The sequence below is a fragment of the Perca fluviatilis genome, chromosome 18 (assembly GCF_010015445.1).
Source record: "Perca fluviatilis chromosome 18, GENO_Pfluv_1.0, whole genome shotgun sequence".
Classification (NCBI taxonomy): domain Eukaryota; kingdom Metazoa; phylum Chordata; class Actinopteri; order Perciformes; family Percidae; genus Perca; species Perca fluviatilis.
In genome coordinates this window covers 14,412,492-14,440,261 of record NC_053129.1, presented here as the reverse complement: position 1 = coordinate 14,440,261, position 27,770 = coordinate 14,412,492, and the positions used below count along the sequence as shown (strand labels likewise).

General features: G+C 42.5%; 2 protein-coding genes across 8 annotated transcripts in view; both read right to left on the bottom strand.

Moving 5' to 3' along the window:
- Positions 1-745: 745 nt before the first annotated feature.
- Positions 746-12,698, bottom strand: LOC120546620 (echinoderm microtubule-associated protein-like 1). Of its 4 annotated transcripts, none has more exons than XM_039781687.1 (7): positions 12,165-12,698; positions 7,952-8,149; positions 6,215-6,344; positions 2,878-2,976; positions 2,088-2,119; positions 1,859-1,885; positions 746-1,608 (listed from the first exon to the last, which is right to left on the bottom strand). In XM_039781687.1, the coding sequence occupies exons 1-7, from the start codon at positions 12,322-12,324 to the stop codon at positions 1,334-1,336; spliced, it is 921 nt and encodes a 306-aa protein (XP_039637621.1). In that variant the 5' UTR covers positions 12,325-12,698; the 3' UTR covers positions 746-1,333. The 4 variants fall into 4 exon arrangements, with proteins under 4 accessions (XP_039637621.1, XP_039637622.1, XP_039637619.1 ...); XM_039781688.1 differs by having other exon boundaries at positions 2,088-2,116; positions 12,165-12,697; XM_039781685.1 differs by lacking the exon at positions 12,165-12,698 and adding an exon at positions 9,065-9,859.
- A 2,699-nt stretch (positions 12,699-15,397) lies between these two features.
- LOC120546619 (bromo adjacent homology domain-containing 1 protein) overlaps positions 15,398-27,770 on the bottom strand; it is a 31,425-nt gene continuing 19,052 nt past the window's right edge. For all 4 annotated transcript variants that reach the window (XM_039781682.1, XM_039781684.1, XM_039781683.1 and 1 more), the window contains exons 2-7: positions 24,222-26,006; positions 23,035-23,393; positions 22,563-22,722; positions 22,232-22,311; positions 20,946-21,037; positions 15,398-20,594 (exon numbers count right to left, since the gene is read on the bottom strand). In XM_039781682.1, coding sequence (XP_039637616.1) covers positions 20,405-20,594; positions 20,946-21,037; positions 22,232-22,311; positions 22,563-22,722; positions 23,035-23,393; positions 24,222-25,986 — 2,646 coding nt within the window. In that variant the 5' untranslated portion in view covers positions 25,987-26,006 and the 3' untranslated portion in view covers positions 15,398-20,404. The remainder of the gene's footprint in view (positions 20,595-20,945; positions 21,038-22,231; positions 22,312-22,562; positions 22,723-23,034; positions 23,394-24,221; positions 26,007-27,770) is intronic.

The window sequence follows — 27,770 nt, the reverse complement described above, 5'->3', positions numbered from 1 at the left end:
GGGGTTTCGGTGCCTTGCTCAAGGACACCTCGACAGTCCCCAAGGCAAACTGACACCTCTCAAGCTACCAGTCCACACTCTGTACTTGGTCCCCATGGGGACTTGAACTGGCAACCCTCTGATTCCTAAAGCCAAATCCCCACAGACTGAGTAACTGCCTGTGTGGGAATGTAATAGGATGTGCTGAGTAACCATAGCATACCTTACCTTAATATAGTCCTTCATTGGAGTGAATCAAATCCTTAAATGTTACTTACAGTGGGAGAGGAAAATGTTGCACCAGGCAGAGCTAGCATTTTCCATAAGTCTTCATTTGACTGTTTATGCAACTGAAAAGGTTATGGCACATGATTTTCAGCAATTTCCTGCTCATCAAAATGTTCAGTGGCCATTTATACCCTGCAGTCACTTTGTAAAGACTGTTCCCATCATCAGAGAAGGGCTGGAATGCCTTATTAAGGTGACGGCACTTTTCTTGCTCTGCAGGGGGCTGATTGGATCTGAACACGACAGGAACATGCAGCACATAGTGTACCACGATCTCTGCTGGAATAGAAACTCTTCATTTAGTCAGGTCAACAAGGTACCAGTCACAGGCAGGACCCTGCACACACACACACACACACACACACACACACACACACACACACACACACACACACACACACACACACACACACACACACACACACACACACACACACACACACACACTTTTATTGTAATAAAAATAAAAATCATCCCATTGGTGATCATAGTTCTTTTATTTTTTGTCCTGAACTAGAATGAGCCTTTTTTTTTACTGATTCTGGTACACTCTGTACTTAAGTTATACTGAAAGTGTAACATTAACTACAAAACAACAGGAAACATCACAGCACACAGGAATGAGACGGACTCAGTGACATCAAACACAGTCAGTGCTGAATGAAAACTACAGACACATCCTTGCTTTACAAAATTCACATATAGAATGACAAAGAAAATGTTTACACACACAGCAGTGAGAACTGGATCTATGCCTGCTGTGGTCTTAGAGGAGGCTAAAAATACATTTAAGCTCTCAAACGGTACTATCATTTTAATAAATAGCCATGCCATAAAGCACTATTCACAGTTACTCAAACTTGGAAATGTTTTGAAATGCTGTACACATACCCAAAAGCAACAAAGTCAGGATGCACTAAAGAGGTAAATCGTGTCAGAAGTGCACTCATCCCCATTTTAAAATCAGATTCTCTTTTTTATCAACAATGGAAGAAAGTCTTTATTCACAGTTTCTGTTCAAGTGATTGATAGCACGGACAAAGGTGTAGAAAATCTATCTCTACCCTCAGTAACAAATCTGAAAGTACTGGCTGGGTGATTTGAGGGGGCTCTTGTAGCTGGATGTGTCCTGCGCTGTGCTCTGGCTGGTTGTGGTTTTCTGCAGGTTTAAGGTGAAGGACGGGGTCGTCTTCTTTCCCTCTAGCTTGCTGCCCCCCCTTGCCTGAGGGTTGTTAGGTGTGGCCGTGGGCCCTCTGTTGGCAGGCACAGCGGCGGGGGATTTGGCGGTCTCAGAAGATCCAGTCTTTCTTGTGAGGGGGCTCAGATAGATCTGCATAGTCACTAAGTGAATGGTGAAAGGAGGTGAGGAGGGTGAGTGAAAAGACAAGTGTGGGGGGGAGAGGCCGGTCAGCGGGAAGGGTCAGAACGGAGGACGGAGTTCAGGTTAGGGTTAGAAAAAAACAAAAGGTGCAAGGGGTGAGGGGAAAGGCACACAAGTCATGGTGAGATGTGACAAAAAAAAATGACGGATAAAATAACAGCTCAAACACAAGATAGTATAGATATGTATATTGATAGGGATGAATCCTACCTTTGCAGTGTGTCACACGCCTTGTCCCTGCACAGAAACAATACAGAGAGGTCCCATTCACTTACATGCAGCAAACAATATCACTGTCACGCCAGTCGTTCGCTAAATCACTTTTCTCTTCCTTCTTTTTTTCACATCAGCGGCTGTTTTACATTCTTGTAATGAGGCAGCCAGATACAGCCTGGAAAAAAAGGACAACTGCAGGGAAGCAGGGAGAGTGCTCACTTACCGACACTTACTGCACTCTCCTTGGACTTGCTGCTGTTTTAATGAGAGAGAGAGAGAGAGAGAGAGAGAGAGAGAGAGAGAGAGAGAGAGAGAGAGAGAGAGAGAGAGAGAGAGAGAGAGAGGATTTGATATGGATACAGAAGAGGACAGGAGAAGGAGGGAGAAACAGAGTATGAGATACAGTGACACAGAAAGAGAGAGATCAGTTTGAGGTTGACCAAACAGTGAAACATCCTATCTACTGGCAGTGTTGTAGTCAAGACCACATAAACCAAGTCCTGACCAAGACCAGAGTGTATCGAAACCGAAACAAGACCAAGACTTCAAAGACCAGTGCGAGTCCCACACTGCATGCCGTGATAAAATGTGGAAAATGCTAACCTTAGGCACTCCTTAAATTGATCTGAAAGATCCACATTCCCATAAAAAATAAATAAAAAAAACACCCACAGAAAACAAATTAAGATTCTTCTTCATTCACCTCTTTTATTGCCATAAGTGTATCATGAGAAATGCATTGAAAAAATAATCAAAAGGCAGTTGTGGTCTTGACCAGTCTTGAAATAAAATGCAGAGTCCTCTTTATCTGAGACCGAGACAAGACCGAGTAAAAAAGTGGTCGATTCCGAGACCTTCATAAAGTGGTCTTGAGACCGATCGCGAGTACTTCAACACTGTCGGCTGGCTTTGAGAACATAATGTTCCTCTGTGGTTTGAGGTGTTTTCACATAAAACAGGATGTTGAACAGGGTTGAAAAGAACATTGATTTGATTTAGGAACAGCTTCTCACCCTTCCGGAGGTTTCTTACAGGTGGAGGCTGCAGAGGTGAGTCGTTTAGCGGTCTTGCATGGACTGTCCTTCACACTACCCGGGGGGCTCTTCACACCACTGGAAGAAAAAGAAAAAAAAAACAATTACTGTAAGGTCATGGCTCTTTTGTTTTTAGGATTTTATTTTAAAATGCATCTAACATATCCTGGGGCTGCAGCAGCAGAACGTGTCCCATCCCCCACGTTACTGTAAATGAGACTCATAAACCACACACTGGCTATTCAATGACGGACATGAAACCTCTCAGTCCAGAGGAAATGACAAATCAAACATGTCAGCCACTAAGATGAAGACATTTAGATATGAGGTTTGGGAAAGTGAACTTAACTGGTGTCACAGGACGTAACAGGATTGATGGGAATGAAGGTGGATCAAGCTTTTACAGTAAAATCAGTAATGTTTCCCCCACTGCGTCTCTTTGTGTGCCTTTGCCAGTTTTATTTTTATGTCAATACTATGAAAGCAAAGAAAGGCAGAAAGGATTTCAGTATTCATCTTTTCTAAATACTTGTAAAGCTCCATTGTGTAATCTTTTGAGTTGATTCTTAGCAAAAAAAAACTTTGTTCTTTCACAAATATGTGCTCATTCATGTGTAATTACTCCCACCAACTAATCAAAGTATTCTCATACGCATAGAATCGTTCAGAATACACATGATCGAGTCTCTCGAATGACGGCAGCCATGTTGCGCCTCCAACTTTAAAATACATTAGCCAAAGAGGGACACACCTCCGCCTTTCACGCTTTTACGCTCAGTGGCACTGTGACGAGGGAGGGGGAGAAGATTACTCAGTGACTGCCGGCAGATTTGAAAGCCTGTTGAAGATGGAGGATCACGCCTCTAGGACATGTAACGGAGTCGCCAAGGAAGTTAAAAAGAGAATGAAAACGACAACGCGACAGGCAAAGCAACAAGACCAAAGTTAATATTGGAGTGGCTTTTCCAAGATGGAAAGAGCTCATAAGGAGCAAGGATTTTAAAAGGGACGCCGGTGTTGCCTGCTTTCTTCTCAAAAGGTAATTCTTCCTATTTGTGTAAATTCGAAGTGTTATAGTTGCTTGGCTAACTAATAGCATGGTGGTGCATAACGCTAGAACGACGTCTAGGATACTTTTCCTCCTTGTCTACCTTGTAACATAAACGTAATCATATGTGTCGTGATTTCCCTGGCAGACAAGTCACGTCATGTGCAGTTCTAACACAGACTAGCTACAGCTAGAACAGCTGCATGTAAACGATGGAGATACTAAGAGCTCACTTCGGTTTCACTGACATGATTGTTCATACTGCTCAGAGAAATATATTAAAAACACAAACCTCCGTTGCTTCTCTCCTACGCTGTAAACATTGCCTTACATTATTCATCTCGTACAATATAGAATAACGATAGCACTGGTTCTTTACTAACATTAGCTTGCATATGTTTGGGATCCTGATAGCTGATGCTAGCAATGAAATGGTACCAAAATAATGTAAAACTATTATTACACTGGAAGGAACACTCACAGACGAAGTAGTACTTCTTTCTAGTAAATAATTCGGCCAGCGTAGGAGTTAGAACACGATCGGAATGGGAGGGGTTAGAAAGTAATATTCAGTTGGTTGTCATATACAATTTCACCGCTAGATGGGAGAAATTCTTACACAATGTAGCTTCAAAATTGAAAAATTGTACTTTGAAAACCATCTATCTGAACGTATGTGGTTGGAATTCCTGCCTTTGGAATTTCCAGTTCATTTCAAGTTGTGCAAAATATTTCACTGTTATGAATCTGACGGTATTTTATTTTATTAATACATTTCAACATTAGTTATTAGTTATATGTTATAGTATTAACATTGACATTTAATTATTAGTTACATTTCACATTGGCTATTTGGTTGCTGGATCAAATTAAAATTATTATACATTATCAATTTGCTTCTATACAGCTGCTTCAGGCTCAATAAAGACTTTGCTCCCCTATGTTTCGCCCTTACTGTGAAATTATTGTCAAATACCTTAAAATTCATATAAATAGTTTTCCACTCCGTTCCACACAGTCTGTATTCGGTGTTCTACAGTTCTAAATCACACATACTGAGTGAAACATTACTGTGAAACCTGAGATGATTTTGTGTTTTTACAGGTGCAACGTGTCAGATGGCGAAATGTGAACGTCTCATGCATCAATTTAAACTAATTTCCTTGGAATGACATATTTCTGGAAACTGTTAGAATTTTAAATAGTGCTGTGGTTTTGAACAATGCTTGGCTGCAGACATGTGACTGTAATGATGAGCCCACTGTGGTGGTCACTGGGGTTTCTGAATATGTTTTATCTTAAATCTATGTGATGAATACATGCATAAGACAATCAATGAAAACAGACACGGCAACAGCTGGATGGGAAGCAACTGTTCCAGGAGGCAACGAGTGATGAAGAAAAAAAGAAGCGGAAATCAATGTGAATGACAGAGAAAGACGTCAGAAGGCGAGATAAATTAGTGGAGAGAAAAGCTGAGATGAGAGTGGAGAGAAACCCACTGCTGCGAATGATGATGGTGGTGGTGGTGGTGATGATGATGATGATGCTTCTCACTTCATCCTAACACTGAACGGACAGCCTTAAGTGAATGGTGATTTACCTCTCTCTGTGCAATTATATCAGCACACTCCAGATATAGCAGCAGCACATTAAGGTACCTCTGAGAGAACCTATCGTGCTCTCTGACTAATGCTATCTAATGGCCCCATCATTTGAAAGGTAATAGAGAGGAAGAGCGGAGAATGGTTTGCCGCTTTATTGCTTCGAAAAATAAAGGTGAGTGTTTGGAATAAGTATTGCACATCTATGTTTCTTGAATAATGGAGGGTGTCTGCTGATTGCTTTTGCACATTAGATAATGAGAACTGAAGCTTCATTGTGAGCTGCTTCATTAGAACTGTATTCCATTAATACTGTGTGTGTGTGTGTGTGTGTGTGTGTGTGTGTGTGTGTGTGTGTGTGTGTGTGTGTGTGTGTGTGTGTAGCTTTCTTGTTGCCCTGGGTGTGTTTGTCAGAGATGAAAAGGAATGCCCCTGTGATTTATTTTTCAACTTTCACCTTTTTGTTTTACTGTACAAATGCTGATACAGAGCTTAACAGCTGTATCTCAGTTAAACAACCAATAAAGAAAATACTCAAATATAAAAACATTTAAAAAAAAAACCTATCTTTTATATTGCATGTAGGTCTTAGCCTGTCTTGTGAGATCATGTCCTGTCTGCAGACTGAAGAGCAGCAGCAGCAGCAGCAGCAGTAGTGTTTTACCTGCCGGGCGGTGTTGGGCTGTAGTTCTTGGCTGGGACGCTGGAGGGCAGCGTGGAGCTCTTCTTCAGGGAGGCAGTGCTGGAGATCACCATAGGCGGTTTGGAGGGCAGAAGTAGAGACACTGGCCGGGCTGTGTGGACATACACACACACACACACACACACACACACACAAGGGGGTAAGTATGATGCATGTGTCTTTGTGTATGCTGGGTGAAACTAATGGACTTTGTTTGTGGTAAAAGTAAAGAGTTATTAGGACATGTTTCCTAAACTGATTTTCAGAAATATATGTCTTTGACAACAGAAACCTCATGGACTAAGAGACCGACTGACACTATATTTTTAGAGCTGATTCTGTTAACATTATATAAGTTGAATAATCTTTTTCTATGAACTATATACAGTTTTTATAAAAGTATTGAGACTGTAACCATTAGTTGATTAGTTAATCAGAAGCTTAAAGGAACACGCCGACTTATTTAGACTTTAGCTTATTCACCGTATCCCCCAGAGTTAGATAAGTCCATACATACCCTTCTCATCTCCGTGCGTGTTGTAACTCTGTCTGACGCACCCACCGCTAGCCTAGCTTAGCACAGATCCTGGAGGTAACCGGCTCCAACTAGCCTACTGCTCCCAATAAGTGACAAAATAACGCCAACATTTTCCTATTTACATGTTGTGATTTGTATAGTCACAGCGTGTACAAATAACAAGGTCACATGAGACACAGCCATCTTCTAATCATATACATACTTGGAACTATATTCTCAGAAGGCGAAGCACTGCTACTTCTGCTACTTGGGCGGAGTGATTCGCGCAACTGAGAAGCCCCGTGGTGAGGAGCAGAGAGTAACAACAGTGCTTTTAAGGCGTTGCGCTAATCACTCCGCCCAAGTAGCAGTGCTGGCTAGATGGAGCCGGTTACCTCCAGGATCTGTGCTAAGCTAGGCTAGCGGTGGGGGCGTCAGACAGAGTTACAACACGCACAGAGATGAGAAGGGTATGTATGGACTTATCTAACTCCGGGGGATACAGTGAATAAGCTAGAGTCCCAATAATCGGAGTGTTCCTTTAATTGGCAAGTATTTTGATGTAATCGTTTCAGTTACTTTTCAAGTCAAAAAGCCAAATATTCCTAAATTTCAGCTTCTCACATAAAGGGATTTTTTCCACTGTTCTTTGTCTTATATGATCGTTAACTGAATACTTTTGGAGTGTCGGGTGGACAAAACAAGCAATTTCACTTCTTTCATGACATTTTACGAACAGAACGATCGATTGATTGATAACATTTAATCAAGGAAATAATAAGCAGATCAACAGATAATGACAACAATCATTACTTGCAAGGTATGCATTTTTAATTTTTAACTTAAAAGGTAAACATCTTAGCAAGCATCCCTTAGCATCATTTAGACATGAATGTGTTAGGACAAAGATGTCTGCTGAACATACAATGCATAATAAATGCCTTAATGTATGTTGACCAACTTGTCACTTATAATCAATAATACTGCTCTCAGTCAGACTGTAGCACATAATGATCAACACTGGATTGTATTCCCTCAGTAAAGCACAGCATCACTGATCCATTCCACACACACACACACACACACACACACACACACACACACACACACACACACACACACACACACACACACACACACACACACACACACACACACACACACACACACACACACACACACACACACAGATCTTTGCTGACCTTTAACGCCTGATGGTCTCCTAACAGCACCAGAGGCAGCAGCTGCTTGGTGCTCCTCAGATATGTTGAGCCTCTTGAGGACATCAGCCAGAGCCATCTTCAACAGCTGGATTTCATCTTCCTGCATCTGCATCCTCTGCTCCAGGTAGGTCAGCCGGTCGGCCACGTCCAGGCCACTGGCTGCCGAGCTGCGGTCATCTGAAGGATAGATAGATAGATAGATAGATAGATAGATAGATAGATAGATAGATAGATAGATAGATAGATAGATAGATAGATAGATAGACAGGTTTATGCACAGATTATGTTGTTTGTTATATTTTCAACGCCATTACATAACTAATGACAGGCTTAACATCCAATAAAATAACCAGAGGAATCCAATACATCCATTAGCCTCCAAACCATGTCTAAATATCTTCAAATATACATGATTTCACAGAACAAAGCAAAGAGCAAACTCACAAAAACTCACAGAGCAACAGTCATTAAGACTTTGTTAACCAACTGAGGGTGACAGTGAGATTCATTAGCGCGCGCACTCACACACACACACACACACACACAAAAGATGTCAAGAAAGAAATGAATATGTAATTGACTCATACTGAAACCATACGACCGTTTGGTAGGAGAAAATCTCAGTCACTAAGTAAGAAAGCGCTATTCAACTGCCCACTCACATAAGAGGAATGCTGAAGAAAAAAACTCATAACAAAAGTACTTCCACGTCCAAATTTGTGCTAAAACTTGAGCCAAAGCATTATTTTAATAATTTATTTATGGAATTCTACCATAAATGCTCCTTTAAGGCTCATCTCTTTTGGCAACAAGATCAAAACATAATCAGAGAAAGGAATAAGCTCTTTAACTTCGCCTGTTTGTGCCTATGTAGTAAGTAAGTCAAGCTAATGAGGTCACAGCACAGCTGGACACAGCAGATCATCCACCCTGTCATTCCACACCATGTAAACAAAGGTAGCGGAGAACACATCTAAAACACTGTCACTAACACACTATCATTTCTCTTTCAATCAATTTCTACTTGGTATTTTTCCGTTGACTGCTACAATCATCACTCCAACACAGTAACAATGGTTCAGAGGTGGATACCGTGGGAGACACTGGACACTGATGAGTAGTCAGGGTTCCTCTGCTGGCCAGTTGGGCCCTCCTCCACTACACCCGACGTCTTCCTCCTCTTCCTCTCCTCTCGCGAGCAGCACACTCTCTCGCTTCTCTTTCCTCCTCTGGCTCCAGTCAGATAGGCCGGCTCGCCCTCCATCTGATTATGATCCACTGGCTGGTGTCCACTAAGATCTTATCTTCTTTGCTCCACTTATGTCACACACACTCACAGAGCTGCCTTTCTGGTGTTTTGTCCGCCTCTGTTTACAGCATCCAAGCAGTATTACAGTATCTGCAGTATTCTGTTTCCTTGGTGGTCGCCTGACACACTCTGGGACGCAGTGATGTGTATGACAGCGCTTAAAGCCCTTTTGCTCAGGGTGTGCGCTTATATAAAGGTGGGGGTGGGGTTAATAATGCTTAAAAACTCAGTGGTCATCCAATTCAGCCTAAATTGTCTGTGCACGTGTGTGTGCATGTACTTGCATGTGTGTGTGTGTGCGTGTGTGTGTGTGTGTGTGTGTGTGGGGGGGGGGGGTTGCAGACTACAATGATAATCCCTCAGACTGAGCCCCTTTGACCACGCCCCCACACATAAACCCCATGTCACTATGAGAGATGGAGACACTGGGAGGAAACAGCAGAGATAAACCTGATATGTGGCTTGTTCTTGTGCTGCGCCGCAGTAAACATCTTGTTCATCCACAGAGTTATATAGGTTACAGTGCAGGCAAGCCTGAGTAGCTGGAAGGATGAATTTAGCGAAAATTATTGGATAAACATTTGAGAAACAAATGGTTGATAAAATAGGCCTAACTTAAAGTAATGGTCAAAATAAAATAAAAAAATAGATGCTTGAAAAGTCCAGCCCCTACCACTTGATGTTGTAGTTGAAGTGTGAAAGCTTAACTAAACAGACCTAAACATTGACAGTTTTGCCATATGAAGAAAAAAACATTTAAACATCCACTATTATATCCTTATATCATGAATAGTTAATATCCAGTTTTAAATCAATTGAAATGATCACATTTGGAACATGATGGGTGTTGTTGATGGAGTACTCGATTTCTTGTAACAGGGATGTGGGAGTAGTTTACATCTGACAAAAAAAGGTTGAGAACGGGCGCCCGGATTGCTCAGTTGGTAGAGCGGGCGCCCATATGTAGAGGTTTACTCCTCGACGCAGCAGGCCTGGGTTCGACTCCGACCTGTGGTGCTTCGCTGCATGCCATACCCCCCCTCTCCCTCTCCTTTCATGTCTTCAGCTGTCCTGTCAAATAAAGGCCTACAAATGCCCAAAAAATAATCTTTAAAAAAAAAGGTTGAGAACCTCTGAATTGAACTGTACTTGCTACATGATGCTGTGATGACTATAACGTTTCCAGCATTAGTTTCTATGAAGCCTCAAAACCTGCTGTGTAGTTTTTCTGAGGCGCATGTTAAACAATGTTAAAACAATCTCAGTTCTTAGGAAGATGTAACTCTTTTGAGAAATGAGTTTTTCCTCCTATCAGAGATGATCTGCCGTGGGCAAACACTTTCAGTGTTATCATTTGAGCATGCAACCAGCAGTAATCTATCTCTCATGGAGAGTTGAGGCTCTGTGTAGGCCTGTGATTTTCTGTTCATCCTCGTGCCACCTCCACACACCCCATATGGGATTAAGATTAGAATAGCACATAATCCCAGCGCTGTAAAAGGGAATTAGCAGCCCAGAGCTCAATCTCTGCACTCACTCAGCTATACAAAGAACAGGCAGGCTCCCTGGACGCCTTTCATGCAAATGTAAACACACAAACAAACACTTCCATTAAGTCTATCTCTGCACCTGCATCACGCATACATTCACACACGTACACACAGCCAGTTTCAAAATTCATATGCCAATTATACATTTGAGCAGAATGAAAATACACGAAGGCATAACTCCGAGAAGCAGCACAGAGTGTTTTAATCTCTGCTCCCAGATGGTGTTTCTTGAATGAAGGAACAGCATCTGTCTGCTCATATGCAGCACCCTGCACGCTGACATATACAGGCCATGTGTGCACAAGCAATCTTTCACACATTAGTCCACTGATACTAATATCCCTGAAGGGGACGGGGCATTTCCCTAAATCTCCTCAGCCAACGCACATTCCGAACACCCACACTTTGATTGTGTGCCATGTGATACGTTGGACATGTATAACAGGACTGGTGTTTAAATTGAACTTGCTTGTTTTCAAATAAAGCATTGTACGGGTTAAGTGAAAATCCATAGTGCCAATTTCAAATGAGGACAAGAGGAGGACAAGAAATGTGGCTTTTCGTTCACTGTATTCATAAGGTTATTCAACAGGTTGTGAACAGCTATATGGAGTACAAAGTGCAGTTAATCTATTTTACTATTTCTGCCCTGATGAGGTCAAAACCAGCATTTTTAACCAATTTGGCTGAATAAATAAAAGCTGTTCATATACCCTTTCTCCTTGTTCTGCCTACACGTGTCTAAAGAATGTTTTCTTTTTGTCAGTAGGTTGTGGAGGACTTTATAATTCTAATATAAATCTCTAAATATACAGTACATAGTACAGTTTTTTGTAAACCTTTCAACTTACTTCACTACACATACACTTCACGTTCTTTTTCTTGTTTTCCGGTGACAATTCAGAAGCAAACAAATCTTTCAAACCTGTGCAAACTTATACATGTATGCACACCCGGTTTGTGGTAAATTGCAGGAGGTGCGTACATGTCTTCTTGTTGATAACAAGTAAAGATGCATTTCGTACAGGACACTTTAAAGGGTCAGTTCTGTTTGGTTACTTTGGCCCCTTCATAGTATCCAGCAGTTAGTTTGCGTTTTATTTGTACAGGTTTTAAGATAATCATCTCTTAGCATTGAACGTTTTAAACATATTATTATGCTTTGAGCACCGACAACAAAATCAAACAAAGTTGCATTCCCCTCCACTGTATTGAGGTGGAATAAAACCGGACCGTCTGCATAGCTACATACCACAGGACGTAAATAAGAAAATGTATTTCTGTCATTTGGGTAAGGTGACCATTTAGCATCTAAACTCACTCAGCTGTCTACCTGTCATGAAGTCAGTGTCAGGTGCCAGCAGGCAGTCACTGTTGTAGTTCTCCTTCAGCGAGGGCCTCCCCAGCAGGCCGTGGGCCGTCTCCTCCATCCCCAGGCCCTGGTCCACCAGCTCCTCCATGTGTGTGTGTCCCTCCTCTATGCCTGCTGCCATGGCCCTGACAGAGAGTGTCGGAGCGTGCTCCTGCTATGTCTCCTACGCTTCACTGCTGGGTTAGTTCACCTTCACTAAACCACCAGAGGCCACCACCTATTGCTATCCGTCCCTCCCTCTCCCCTCTGCTGTCCTGCCAGGAGTGTGTGCAGGGTGCAGGGAGAGGGGGGGATGTCACTCAGAGGACAGATTAAGGACCTGGTAAGCCATCTGAAGCTCAGAGGAGGACAAGTAAGAATGTGTGCGAGAGAGTGCTCCAGTGTGTCGACAGGGGTCAGGGAGGCCTCACACAGGGAAAACATCTTCACATTAAAGGCCCCAAAATAACTCCCGGAAAGATAAGCTACTGCTCTGAGGAGGAAACGATGAGTAACAATTACTGACCTGTGTGCTGAGAAAACACACACACACACACACACACACACACACACACACACACACACACACACACACACACACACACACACACACACACACACACACACACACACACACACACACACACACACACAAACAAAACACACAGCAGGGTGGGTCCCGCAATTTGCTGTTGCATACAAAGATGCAGACAAGCGCACAATTACACTCCTAAAAAGAGCTTACATCAGGCTGCCATCCGGTGTGGCCAGCCCCGGTGAACTGTAAGGATGATGAGATTCTGAGATTAGGGAGCAGAACTTGATTAATTATAGTCATCAAGAGGACAATAAGCCGGACGTGGTAATTAGACCAACAGAGTAAGACAACAGGAGCAGATGAAACGCCAGTTAGGCGATTGTGTCCGGGTCTCCCCCAGTGTAAGCTGGCTTTCTGTCTATTTTGCATTCGCTGGATTGATTTTTTTCTTTAGCAGATGCTCCTCTTTGCTGATCTGTCAAAGCTTTCTGGCCACATAGCGGAAGTCCTCCATCCCCCCCCAGAATGTAAAATGTAAAAATTGCTTTGCGCTACATTTCTTTTTACTGATGTCTCACAAAATCATAATGAAAAATAGCAAAGCATTGTTGTCTATAGCCGGTGATCTGATGTCAATGGGATATGCTGTATGTTAACGGGTCAATTTGACCCGTTTTCAATTTTTGTTTTATATCAGAAAATATGGAACGTAGAAATAAGCGCTGAAAATGTGTAGAAGAAAAATTTAACAATTTAAAACATTGGTAAAAGCAAAAACAAACTGTGAAAAAAAGGTGTCAAAAACGTCGAAATAAGTGTTTCAAGGTTGACGGGAAGACAACACAAGGGTTAAGAAAAACAGAAGCGGGGGTTTCTGTTCCTCTCATTCTCACTTCTCTTGTTTTTCTCTTCATTCCCTTCTCTTCACATTTCTCTTGTCTTCTCGCCCAGTCATACTTCCTGTTATGTCTGTATGCTTTTCTCTGTGTGTTTACTGAACCTACATGGAAATGTATATATCTGTTTCTATGCATCTATTGTTGATTTTCCCAGAATTACAACTACAGTCATCATTTTGCTATGATATGATTGCTGTTGCCGTTATTAATAATATAGCAATCTCAGGACACAATATGTGGTCCAATTTAAGAAGAAAATAAGACATAATATAATAAAAATTGGTTAGATAAACAACAATAGAAGAGAAATGTAACGGAAATAATAAATTAAGATGTGGCAGAGAATATAACGCACATTTAAAGGATGATGCAGGAGTAAAAATAGGCTCAAAACCTGTGAATTTAGCTCATTATTGTTATTATTTAATATCTAACTATCTATCTATCAATCACCGTATATAACATACCTGTACATACTGGTGTGTCTACATTCTTCATTTACTCTATAATTATTTTTCTTATAATTCAGTAACTTGCACTAACCATTTACAGATATTTCACTATCATGGTTTATATTTAGAGTATAGGTCCTTGTTCACATCTCATCTTTACTGTATATTTTTATTTTAGATTTTCAAATTTGCGTCGTCCTTATGTTGTTTGTTTTGCGATTCATGTGTGACTTGGCTGCTACACTATATCTCTCTCTATTTATCTATCCAGCTTCTTCAATCTTTCTAATGAGAGAGCACTAACATACAAGTGTGGATAGTGTACTGGTACTCAAATGAAATGTGAAACAAGTTGTAGCAAGACCATTTGGGGTAAAGAAAAATGGAATCAAGTAAAAGTACAAAAGTAAATAATTGTGACTAGTGTGTGGTCATGAAAAAAAAAAAAAGCCTTCTCACTGGATTGAAAGGGTTTATCTTCCAGGATGGTCCACAGCATTTCTTGCTCAAATCAGAGTACACAACTTTATGACAAACTGACATATGCTGTACGAAATCTGAATAAGCTAAAAGCTAAACAAACTGTCAATTACATGTATTTTTTAAGTTATTTTAAACTTCTACAGAAATGTAAGGATTAAACAGCCAGAGCCTGAATACCAAGACAATAAAATCTTACCGGCCACAGGTTCATATACACCACCAAGCAGCCAATAGTCTCACAGCAGACTGCTGCACCTGAGAGGCCTCTGAGTTCAAAGTGTGTAGCTAGTTATTTTATTATGAGTCACTAATCGGCTGCTCTGGCTGCTGTTATCCCTGTGTAACAGACACTATGGACACTGAGGTGTGTGTGTGTGTGTGTGTGTGTGTGTGTGTGTGTGTGTGTGTGTGAGTGAGCTGGACATTCCTAATGCCTTAAGGTTTAAACAGGGATAAAGGCCAAAGACAGATAATGACTCTGCTGACAGAGGACCTGTGGGGAGAGGCAAACATGGGAGAGGGACAGGAGAAGGTTGAAAGCGGTCTCTTGCTGTAGTAAAATGACCAGGTGACCATGTACTGTATGCCATTTGGTGCCTCAATGAAAAGGTCAAAGAGCGGTTGACCAGGACCTGTGCATGCCGTCTAACTACTGACCTCCTGTGGAGATTGTACAGTATATTAACAGTTGCTTGCTGGAGGAACTTTATGGACTTCCTATTAATCACATGCTTTGAAAACAGCTTCCCTTTTTTGCACAGTATAATGTTATATAGCATAGAAAGACACAGGAGGTTTGTATGTCCACTGTACATGTAATTAGAAAAGAATATCCACACAGAATTTTCACAAAGGACTTAAAATTTATAAATATTCTTTCGATGGAACATTAAATCAGTAGGGATGTTGTATAATTCTTCCAAAAGATCCAAGAGCTTTTCAGAGAAAACATGACAAAGTGACAATAATCTGATACACACATTGCTTCTCTACTCCAAAAAATATCTAGACTTTTTACTGTATATCCCCTGTTATTTTTTCCAAATATATCAAAATATATGTTGACAATAAGCATCAATACAGACCACACAGAAAGCAGAATCTCATGGGTTGGGCAGGTGCTTCTGTTTTTTTGACTCATGGAGTGAACACACTTCCTGTGTGGCATCAGTACAGGTCACTCAGTGTTTGGCCCCTGCCACTGTGGACAGCCATACGTACACGGAAACGGACTCTTCCCGAGTGCTGGCCATGCCTTGTTTTCATGGCAACGAAGGATGCAACTGTGTCCATGCAAAGCTGCTAGGAAAGTCACAAAATAATAACATACAATCTAGTCCATGCTTTTTTTTGCAGGGCTGGCCAGCACTTGGGAGGATGACTCATGGCAACTTCCTTTACTGAGCTTTCTTCATTTCCTTTTCCACGAAGCTACTGCATCACTCTCAGTAGCCAAAGATAGGATGCAAGGAAAGAGAACAAGGAGAGGAATGGGATGTGGCCATGAGACTGTTCCGCACACATTGGATTCCTGCCCTCTAGGGGACAAACAACGTCAATGCACATCTAGGAGAAAGTCTGAGAAAGGCAATGGTGGCCAGCTGATTTGGATGGTGGGAGAAGCTGTTAAGCAAATCCTCAACTTCACCTACTCCTCTATAATATGAAAATTCCTTAATTTCCTCTCAGCCCACTGGAAAACCTTGAAGTTTTAATGATTTAAAAAAGGGACTGTATGGAAATTATTAGGTTGGGGAGGTAAATCTTGTGTTTTGTTTTATTAAAAAGCAAGGCCCTCCCTGTAACTTACAAAAAAAACTGTATAAACTCCCCTCAAGATCTTACAATAACATATGAACATAAAGTAGGGAAATACAGTCACTCTCTGTTAATGGCGATTTGAGCAACGCAATATTTTCACTTTAGACTATACGTAAAAAAAGATAAAAAATAACACCCTCCCTGCTCTCCCAACAAATATAGACTATCGTCAATTAAGCCAAATATTTAAGAAGAATGCACAATTTCTCAGTGACCCGTCCTCCCTAGTAATTTTCATACAGTCCCTAATTTATGACACTTGCTGAAAACCCTTTATACTTTTGGGCTAGGGTTAGAGAAGAGAAACTGACCTGAGGAGATTTTCTACCTGGAGGCCAGAGGACGTCCCGTCCTGTCTCAGGTGTACGGCCTGTCTCTCCCCTAATAGGACGAATCAATAACAGCTCAGGTGACCATGTTGCCATGGCATTCTCCCAAACGTCACACTTAAGGTCAGTCAGGTTAGGCAGGAGAGCCAGAAGTCGTCTCTTCCCGCAGGTCTCAGGTCAGATTTGACTTTTAGTATCTCAAAAGGAGAATCAAATCTGACTGTGATCCGCGGCCACTTCTGCTCTCCCTGTCTGCCAGGGTGTGCTTTGGTCTGCTCTCCACCCCCTGACAACTAAATGATAGCAACTAAACAACATTTACATCTCTGTCAACAACCGCCACTCAACCATTTCATTTCTAACTTATAAGTTACAAATAAACAGAAAGCATTTCTATCCTGGAGTGTAAAGAAACAGGATATAGTTAATCAATTAGACACAGTATTTCCAAATAAGTTAAATTGAAATCTTAATATATTGTATTGTTTACTCCATTTAAATATTTTGTTCTTACTTTAAATATAATTATTACAGATCTTGCAAAAATACTACACTGTGCATTAGCTGTCTGCTTGTTTAAAGAGTGCCCGGTGCTTCCTGGATTCAGATATGTACACTTCATTAAAAATCGCCTAGAAGGGAGTTTCTCACTGCCTATTATCTACAACCTTAGGTCATATGACAGCATCAAGTCCCTTCATTCTCCTCTTTCTTTCATTTGGTCAAATCTCAATTAACGCTGTGATGACTTCAAACTAATCTGAAATAAAATTAAAAAAAGAACGAGTATTCTTTTTTTTTGATTTGTTAAGTTCCTTTTCCCTCCTTTTTTCAAAAATAGTTAAGTCTAAAAATATATTGCATATGCCATCTTAGGAAATCGACATAATAAAATATTCTTAATAAGGAGATATTGTAAAGTAGGAGAATATATATATTACCTCTTTGAAGAATCTGGGTGTTAATAGAAATACAAAACCCAATTATCAGGATTTGATTTTGTTTTGGGTTAGGAGTCATGCTGCTCAAATAGAGAAAGAGTTAAAGATGGCTTTAGAGTGTTGAAAACTTTTTACCGCTTATCCAATGTTGAAGAAACGGGCGTTTGCAGTGTAGGAAAGCAATCGGGTACTCTTTGTGTTTTAAAAAAGGAACACACACTCCGACACCACTCGCTTTCTGAGCGACAGTAAAACACTTGCAGGTTAAAAGGCAATGAACGAGAAATCCACCATGACTCAATTAAGTATTGAACGCCCTCCCACGCATACCCACCCACAAACCCTCCCCCTTCAATCCAAATACACGTCTAACATGGTGCTACGTTTGTCCACACAGCGCGTCAGGCCTCCATCCAGATGCCTTTTTCAAATCAAATCACATTAACAGTGTGGATAGATAGATACATACATACATGTATATATACTGTATATAAGTATGTCAGAGCTGATTAAAAAACCAAATGGAATGACTAGTAATATATATATATATACAGTATATACTGTATATCTTCCATGGGATTCAACAGATTGTATGTGCATCAGGTAACATGACAAACACGCTGGCCAACTCCTCTACTGGTGAAAGGACACACACACACACACACACACACACACACACACACACACACACACACACACACACACACACACACACACACACACACACACACACACACACACACACACAGTTCCCCCAGGTAAGACATTTGTAGCTTAAAAAAAAGTTGAACACATTTGTTGTTGTAATTAAGGAATGGATTAGTGCAATATAATAAAGGGGGACGAGGGCAGATGTGCTGACAAGGAGGGGAAGTGTGAGGGAGGAGACGGGGGACTCTGGCTTGTGTGACATCCTTTGGTTTATCTTCAGGGGGGAGGAGAGGGAGGAGGAAAATAATTGGTGTGGATGTAGAATTAGAATGGGTAGAATAGAAACATCGAGCAGCTGGAGCACAGCAGATGGATGACATGAGAAGTGCACTGTGTTTCTGACCGGTTTAGAGCTGCGACGATGAGTCGATTAATCGATCAGCCGATCGACTGGAAATTAATCTGCAACTACTTTTGGTAATCGGATAATCATTTTAGTCATTTCTTGAGCAAACAGTGCCAAAAATTTACTTGGTCCTGGCTTGTTAAATGTGAGGAATTTGATGCTTTTCTTTGTCATACAAGTTGGTTAACTGAATATCTTTGAGTCACATTGGGCTGTGGGAAATTATATAGGGCAATTTCACTATTTTGTGACACTTCATTGACAAAACGATTAAACGATAATGAAAATAATCATTAGTTGCAGCCCTGAACCGGTGCATATTGTCCAGAGACCATGTCGAAGCTGTCAGTCAATCTTTTTTTTGGGGATTACAGTACACCTGTTCTACCACTTCCTAGCTGTACAGTATGTGGTGAGACTAGCTGCCTAAAGCTCTACCTGCAAGTCATAAGGCAAGTCACAGGGAACAGCGGAGGTGAAAAATAATGCGGAAAAACAAACAGAAAACAATGACCGATGTCCCTCGTTTTGATAACCTCCACAGGGCTCAGGAGTCTCTCAACTCCTCAGTAAGGGCTCTCTGTACTGGACCGTTAGAAGAGCCTCTCTAGAACAAGGCTTCTTCAAGCCAGGACTGAGGCTGAGATGAAAGTTTGAAAAGGTGTGTGTTTTCACTATTAGAGCCATTTTTAGTGTCCTGACCAGAGTTTAAAAAAGCCCTGCTCTGGCGGGGAAAAATCTTTCTCACAAACCCCGTTTAGGTACAGTATTTTAGTTTGCGCAAAGCATCACTCGAGATGAAAATGTTTCTGTAAGTGTCAGTGCGCTGTGTCACACAGAAAGAAAGGAACGGGCGAAGAGAACTCCGCTTCCTCTAAAGCTGCTTGTTTGGTTTGATTGCCTGAAAGCCTCCTAAAAAAAAAAAAAAAAACATCACACATACCAACATTGATCCATTTAACCACACTGACAACACTTGCTCTCTCTTCCACACACGCGCGCACACACAACACACACACACACAACTGAGACGAACTCAAATCAGGAGAAATAAGACGACACTCTCAATTAGCTGCACCTTCACCCCGGCTGGTTGAACACCGCTAACATTGAGCTGACGGGGCAGGCTTGTGTTCCCCCGGAAGCACCTTAGCACCGGTCCATTCCGAGTCATTGGCTTACAAATGGAACAAACATGATTGTTGTGCTAAGATGCTTTCGGAGAAACGCGGTCCTGACAGTAGCCCAGTTTAGCCTGGTGTTCAGCATTCCTGGCAGGTGAGGGGGTGGGGGGGGGTACACACACACACACACACACACACACACACACACACACACACACACACACACACACACACACACACCTCCATATAACCTCAGAGAGTTGTGGAAGCGGAAAAATCCAAGCTGATGAATGAATTCTCCCATCCTCGCTCTTCCAAACCAGGAGATATTGGTGCTCTGACTGAGATGAATGCATCCATCACATTGGAACCCCTCTGTAGTCAGCTAAAGGGATCTGTGCTTCATAATGTGTCCAACACTTTTTGCTTCATCTGTCCCTCTCCAAAAACCAGCCCCACCTCACCGTCCCCCTTCCCTCTGATCATGACCGTCCCCAGCAGAAAAGACAGGGGTGTTCAGTTCAGTCCTGTTCAGCTATGTTATGATTAATTCATGGGTGCGACGCCTCTTCTACCCTCTACTGCAGGTTCTTCAGGATGCGTCCAAAGCGGAAGTCGTAGACGTGCCGGCAGAGATACACCAGCTCGGGGTCGACGTCTGTGGGCACACAGCGGTGGGAAGGGGGGGCGAAGTCGGGGCAGCAGGGCACCATGCTGGCGCTGCCAGGTGGGGTGCCTTCGGCACGCCGCTTCACCAAGGCACAAAATCTAAAAAATAAAATAAATCAAAAAAGAATCAAAAAATAAGGTGAAACTCAGCCCTACTATCTACTAATCAAGCACAAATCCAAACGTATCATCATGCTGCTGTGCCTTTATTTGAATATAACGAGCAACTGAACGGAAATTTGCAAATGATGTCTAATCAAATGCTTGTTGTGTTCCTCCGATTCATTAACAGTTGCAGTGTCAAAAAAAGTCAGAAAAACAGGCTTCCACCTATCGCAGAAGCTGAGGTGTTAATGGAAAAAGAAAAAAAACCTCAAACATTTAAAAAAAAAAAAAACTTTCTGCTAACGTCTAATGCCGGAGTGTATTCCTGTTTGTTTGTGTACTCACCTACAGTACTGGGCTAGTGGGAGAACGTAGCATCTGTCTTCTATGCAGGCCACACTATTTTCATCCTGATGCCGAGAGGCGAAAATCTCATTCTGAAACCAACAGTGGGTGTACAATGTCACATCAACACAAGCGTCTCCTATAGTGCTGGCTGAGGGCTGAAGAAATAATAAGAAATAAACACTTTTCTAAAGTGAGCACAGAGGAGGCCGTAATTGTTCATGTGCAATAGGACTGTGCTTCTGCGTTTCCAAAACACACACACACACCAACCCCTGCTCTACTCGACACATGCTGTAGACATCCGTTGTGAATAGAAACATGAGTAGGGTTTCACTTTCTAACAGTGAAATTGCTGTCCTCTCGTACCCTTTGTTTGTGCAAGACTGAGGTGGCAGAGATATCATCATTTGGCATTGTGGTTACACTAAGTGCTGCCCAACTTTCAACAGTTCCAGGGCTGCTGAGGGAGAGATAATAAGGTCTCCAGCAGCAGCGACTGTTTGTTCACCTCCTCCTCCTTCCACATTATTTTCTCACGTACTGTATGTCAGGACACCTCGTTATGCACTGTCACTTACTTATGATGAACGAATAATTGATAATCACAAAATTCTTTCCTTGCACATTCAAACACATCATATCAAAGTTTGACCTATAATGTGAAAGCACAAGACAGTCAAAATATGTAATAAACCTACACAGTGTTAAATAATCAAATAAATTGTCAAAGGTCAGCTCGTTTCCCGTCCAGCCTCTTCTATTCACAATGTAATTGTTTATCGCAGGTCGTTTTTTTTATTTAATTTCAGCAGTTTTGTTTTTATTTCACATTGCCATGTTTCATACACTCGTGCAACACTTAAAACTGCTTGAATGAAATAAAAAGAACATTTAAAAAAAAATCTGTTATTGTGAAGAAAAGCCGGATGAAAAAACATTTTCATAACAACGAGTTTTTAAAACGCATCGGATTATTTCACACTTTTATGTTAACGCTTTCAATTTTGTCTGTATGCATTTATGTGATTTGCTTAGTCATTAATAATGAACACAAACAATGGGACAGTACTAATTATATAATTGTAAGTTCAATAAAATAATGATATACTGTAAAATGTATGTTTTTTTTTCATTTTAGGTTGATGTGAATGTCAAATACTCTTCCATTTATCGTACACATCTTCACATCAAGTGATTTGTTTTTAATAGGGGACAGTTTGTTCAGTGTGTAGCTGTTTTCCTGAAAACATTTCAACACTGGGCAACATTTAAACGAGCCTCACCTCACAGTGTGTGCTGGGATCTCGGCCTCCCTGTGTGTGCTCAGGTCGGTAGTACCAGAAAAGACTCATCATCAGCTCTCCTGAGGAGGCAGATTGACACACACACACACACACACACACACACACACACACACACACACACACACACACACACACACACACACACACACACACACACACACACACACACACACACACACACACACACACACACACACACACACACACACACACACACACACACACACACGTAAACAATCTTGGCCATACAGTATGTACCTTCGTCCATCCGCCATATCTATCCATGATTTGTCCTTCTCATCTCCTTTACCTGTTTTGGGGTCCTCCCACAGCGATGATATCTTGGCAACATATGGGAGGGATTTCTTCCTGGGGCCCGATCGTAGCAGCACAGTGTCTCTGACATGTATCACTTCACCGTCCCTCTCCACTCCTTCATAACACTGCCGCAGGGCCATTTCATCCTCTCCCTGAGACAGACACATACACATGCACGCCGACAAGGACAGATATAATTCTCATTATGAAGACAAAAAGGGAATCTGTCACACAAAGCTGTGTGGTCAAAACACAATTATCTTTTCCCCCTAGAGCAGATTTTTTTCATCTTCTTCTTCTTCTGTCTGCCAGGCAGCTGCAAGGATGCTACGGTTTCTCCTAGCAGGTATTATCAGGTAGTAGAGTACAAGAGAAAAAGCCTCACTAGAGAGACAAACGGACAAAAAGCTCTCTAATCTCTTGCTCATCTTTCCTACTCAGAGACGCACTCACAGATAACCTACCGCAATAAAGACCTCCCTCTCCGTGGGCATTCCAACAGGCCGCCAGCCGTTGGTGGCACGTCTGCGGCTGACTCTCTTTTGTTTGGTGCTGCTGAGGCTTGGCAAGGGCGACGGCTGTTTCTGGGGCAGCCGTGTGCGGCCCATTGACAGCAAGCCGTTGGAGGGTTCGTTGCTCTGTGGGCATTCCGTGGCCAGCTTTAGCCGGGCCTGGGGTTGGTCTCGCCCCGACAGGGGGGTCAGCAGATGGGGTTTAGTCTGGGTGGAAGTGGGCACGCTGGAGAGAGGGCAGCTGGAGATGGGCAGGGATGGGGGAACCAGAAGGGAGGGGCTGTGGTCACCCTGAGAGGAGGAGTAACCCTCTGGAAAAGTAAAGGTTGAAAGTTATCACTTAAAAAAAACATTAAAAAAGATCAAATTTGCACTTAAAGCTAGACTGTGTCACTTTTGAACTTTCTCTTACAGATAATAAGCAATAAATCACACTTTTGATCACTTTAATACACTGTTTTGCTTACAGCCTTACTTGGTGTGGTATGACAAGTAGCTAATAGTAGCTAATGTTAGCAAACTGTATGTCGCAGTTGCTGCTGTTAAGCAAAAGTTACATCAAATTAGCAAATTGCATGGTTTCCCTGTTAATCAGCTTAACAACAACCTGCTTCTTTTATCTTATTTATCAGTGCAACTATATATAAAACAACTGTTATGGAAAATATTACATATGAGCCGAGAGCTCCTTATCAAGGAATATCTAAGTCAGAGCCTCAAGCTATGGACTCTTTCAAAGCTCTTACCAACAAAAAAAAGACAACAAAAAAACAGAAATGTTCACACGTTGGGCCACATAAGTAGCCTGAGGCAAACATTTAACAACAAAGGGCTCTTTAATACTTCAATAACATTGGGTTATGGGTTTCTTTCAACAATAACAGCTCTAAAAAAGAGGGCTTAAGATGACGAATCAAAGAAGTGACATAATATAATGAACTTGGCATCAGTGGGGGCAAATGCTCAACCTGCTCCAAATCTTATTGAAAAGGCTAAATGACCAGGTTGTTTTGACAGTCTCAGTGATAGTTGTCTAACGTGATATTGACTATTTGCTTCGTTAACTTCATTCAGTAACCGTCTGGATTTCGAATCCGCTCAAATACCTCAGTGATCGAATGTCCCCATTGTCCACTCACCTGTTTTGATGCTGTGTGTGCATCCAGTGCATCCTGTGCTGAACGAACAACCCCTGCTGGTGACAGGAGGCATGGCTCTGTAGGTGTAGCCGCTGATCCCGCAGGCGTCACTGTAACAGGGCGAAGCCACCGAGTTGCAGTAGGCGGGGTGGGCCATCCCCGAGCTGTGGGACACCTGTGGACCCAGCAGCTTGGAGCCGGCCGTCCGATTAGGGCACAAACTGGAGGGGGCAAAGTTCAGAGGTTGCGAGGCCAGGCTTGCTGACGTGGTTCCAGTGTGTGGCGGGTGGGCGATGTGAACGTAGTAGCTGGAGAAGCAGTGGTCGGCCGTGCAGAGGCAAGGGTGCGGGCTGAGGGTCAGAGCTGTGTGCGGGTGGGAATGGGTCAGGGACGGTGAGGTTACGAGGCACTCGCGCTTCACGGGGGTCATGGCTGAGTTAAGTGGCTGATCGTCCGATTCTCCGTAGGGCTGCTGGCCCAGAAAGAAGGCCAGGCTGTGGCAGTATTCCACTGAGCCCTCTGGGGGACAGCAGTAGTATGGGCTCAGTTCGGTCTCCAGCTGCTCTTCCTTCACTTGCTTTAAGGGGTACCCTAGCATGCTGCGGGACTGGTAGCCGGGTTTGGTCAGTCGATGGGTGCAGCTGCCTGTCTCCCACTCCACTTTGGGTTCAAAGTCTGCCTTCTTCTTGCAGGCCGTGCAGCCACTGTGCAGGGGAGGGACCTTTTTCCCCTTCAGCTTTTGTGACTGCCCCTTGTGTTTGAGTTTGACCCTGGAGTGCTGTTTCGGGGTGGAGACAGCAGCAGGAGCCTTGCAGTCTGATGTGACAGTAGCTGCGGGTGCAGCCTTTACTCTCGGTTTACTGGTAGCAGACACGCTGGTTAACTTCAGCAGGGCTGCAGCGTTGAGTCCAGCCAATCTTCTGGGGGCGGGGGCATCCAGACTCTCCTGACTCATCCCCCCGCTCTCTGCTCGGTTGGCTTTGGCCTTCTTGACCCGCTTTGAGTTTTGGCACAGTTTGTGAGATTTGGAGGCTTTACTGATGTTTCCTTGCGTGGCCTTCAGACCTCCAGGGACACCACTCTTGGTTGGATTTGTATCCAGGGATATCCCTCCATTCGTGGGCTCTTCCTGTCTCCTGGCCTGTTTAGCTGCCGCCTGAGGGTCAGTAGCCCTTTCAAGCAGTAGACTGTTCACTGCCTCAGCATTGAGAGAGGCCAGTCTGCGCTTGCGAGGTTGTGGGACATGAATACACTCACCATGACCTGCGCTGTTTGACTTTAATTTGGTTTTTGGTAATGACTCAGCCTCTTTCCGTTTACTGCTTTTCCCTTTTTGGGGTTTGGGTTTGAGAGATAAATGTCGGCGTGCATCCTTTCGCACCCGTTCTTTAGAACTCTCCTGTTCACGGATGCTTTCCTCCAATCGGGTAAGGAGGACATGACAGCTGAGTCCCTCCCCATCTGAACTCCCAGCCCTACCGCGCAAAGGATAGGACTTCCTGTGCCGTTTCTTGTCACGCCTTCGGTCAAGTTTTCTGTTCTGATCGGATTTTTCGGTCCTCCCTCTTTTGTCATTCGCCCTCTTGGCCATGACTTTCCTTTGTTTGACGATCTCACTTATCTTCTTTGTCCTCCCGAATCGAAGTGAGCGCTCAGGCCAGGCGTCGCCCATAGTGCCACCATGTGGCCAAAGAGGACAGCTGTCCCACGACTCAGCGCTGCCGTCGTTCTGCTTGAGGGAACCCTTCTGCCTTGCGTGAGTCATCACATGCTTCTCCGCGGGGCCTAGAGATAAGAGACCGACAAGTGGTCAAAATCTCAAGTTTGTCCTAGTTTCACCATGTGCTTACAATGTTCCCAATCCACAGAATAACCAGTGATCTGTACAGTTAGTTCAAGTTACTTACAAACCAAGCTATTTATTGGACCCATAGAGAGCTGGTTCAGCCCTAAACATGGTGAACATATCATCACATATTTATAGCTTTGGTTTCTTTTTGTCACACAGAAGACGACAGGATTGATGGTCAGGGCAAGACACTCAGGGAGTGGTAAAAGGTGCATTTTGGACTAAGTAGGGACCAGTAACATGACTTCAAACATGTTTCTATTGTTATGACTTAAAACTAGACAAAGCTGGAAGGGCTTTTGTGGTGTGGAACGCACTGAGGCACAAAGAAAATGAAAGCAGGAACCAACGAGACACGAGCACAGCAAAGATATCGACTGTCTTACATAAGTTTTGCAGTTTAGATACAAACACAACGACTCTGATGCAATACATAAAGAATGAATCAGTTAGCTGAATGGTTTTGTGATCAGACTGAACTGATCTGATCATAAGGCGAGCTCTCAGCCATTGTATCCCCGTTCGTGATCCTCTCATTATAACGGGTTTGTGTGTGTGTTTATGTAGCATAGAAGAAACTCATGCACTCTGTCATTCATTCACTGCCTTATCACCTAGTGTGCACAGCATGCAAATAACAGGTTGTTAAAGCCAAATTGTTTAGTCTGAAATGTTTAGTCTGAAAGGAAAATGTTAAAAAGGGCCTTGCTACAATACTAATCTGAACTAAGGAAAATAAGACACATAAACAAGCCAGCTATATGCCTATTTAAACCAGGAGAAATTATTGTTGAAAATCAATGTCTAAAAAGGTCCAAAGAGTTATTGTCTGCCTAATAAGATGGGTAAACTTGCAATTTAAAACTGTACACACCGTAGAATCCGCACTACAAAGAAAAACTCCCTACAGCAAATACATTTTCCAACATTCAACTTTCCTTTTGTAGACTGAAAAGTTTTTTTTTTTTTTTTTAACAACTCACATGGGCTCCTTGTCCTACCCCATTACTCTCCATAATTAGCTATAAATCGGTTAATGAAACCTGCTCTTAAAGAGGAACTGCACACTAAATTGTAATTGTTTCCAAAAATCTAAATTACATAGATTTTTGAGAGCATATGATGTTTATACAGGTGCTTTTTTACAACAAACTTGTGAGTAAATAAATGAAATGAGTCCTTTTAGCTCAAGACTAGCATGTACGTGTCTGCTGGGATTTGACTTTGGTTTGACCGAATTCTGTGGCCCCTCCCTACCGTAATAAGCTTTATATCATAGTAATGGCATAGCTATCAGTTTATCACCAGGAGAAGAGAAAAAAAATCAGCCATCCCACGTCTCATCACAGTAAGCCTTTTAATTCTGTATGGAGCTGTGCTATGAGAATTACAGGCCAGGGCTTCTGTTCAGACTAGCATGGCTGTGTGAGGCTCTGAGGGGCCAGATGCTTGATGCAGATTCCTCTGTAGTCTAAACTCATTCAAGACTGGAGATTTAGGCCTAACTGACGACTCATATCAACAAGATTTTTCAAACATGTTTGATTTTGCCTGACTGTGCTTGTGCAGTGTGAAGGCGGTCCAAGACTGAAATAGCAGAGTGATCCTGGCCGTAACCAATAAGAGTGTAGCTCCAGGGCTAATGAAAATTAAGTACAACTTTTTGAACTACAACTCCCATTTCTATAGCGTTTCCCAAA

Excerpts from the sequence above, each read along its gene's own strand:
- LOC120546620 (XM_039781685.1), bottom strand. The coding sequence starts at position 9,236 with ATGGAGGGCGAGCCGGCCTATCTGACTGGAGCCAGAGGAGGAAAGAGA. Across the intron at positions 1,886-2,087 it reads GGAGAGTGCAGTAAGTGTCG|GGACAAGGCGTGTGACACAC; the intron begins GTAAGTGAGCAC and ends GTTTCTGTGCAG. Across the intron at positions 1,609-1,858 it reads GCGTGTGACACACTGCAAAG|TGACTATGCAGATCTATCTG; the intron begins GTAGGATTCATC and ends CCATTCACTTAG.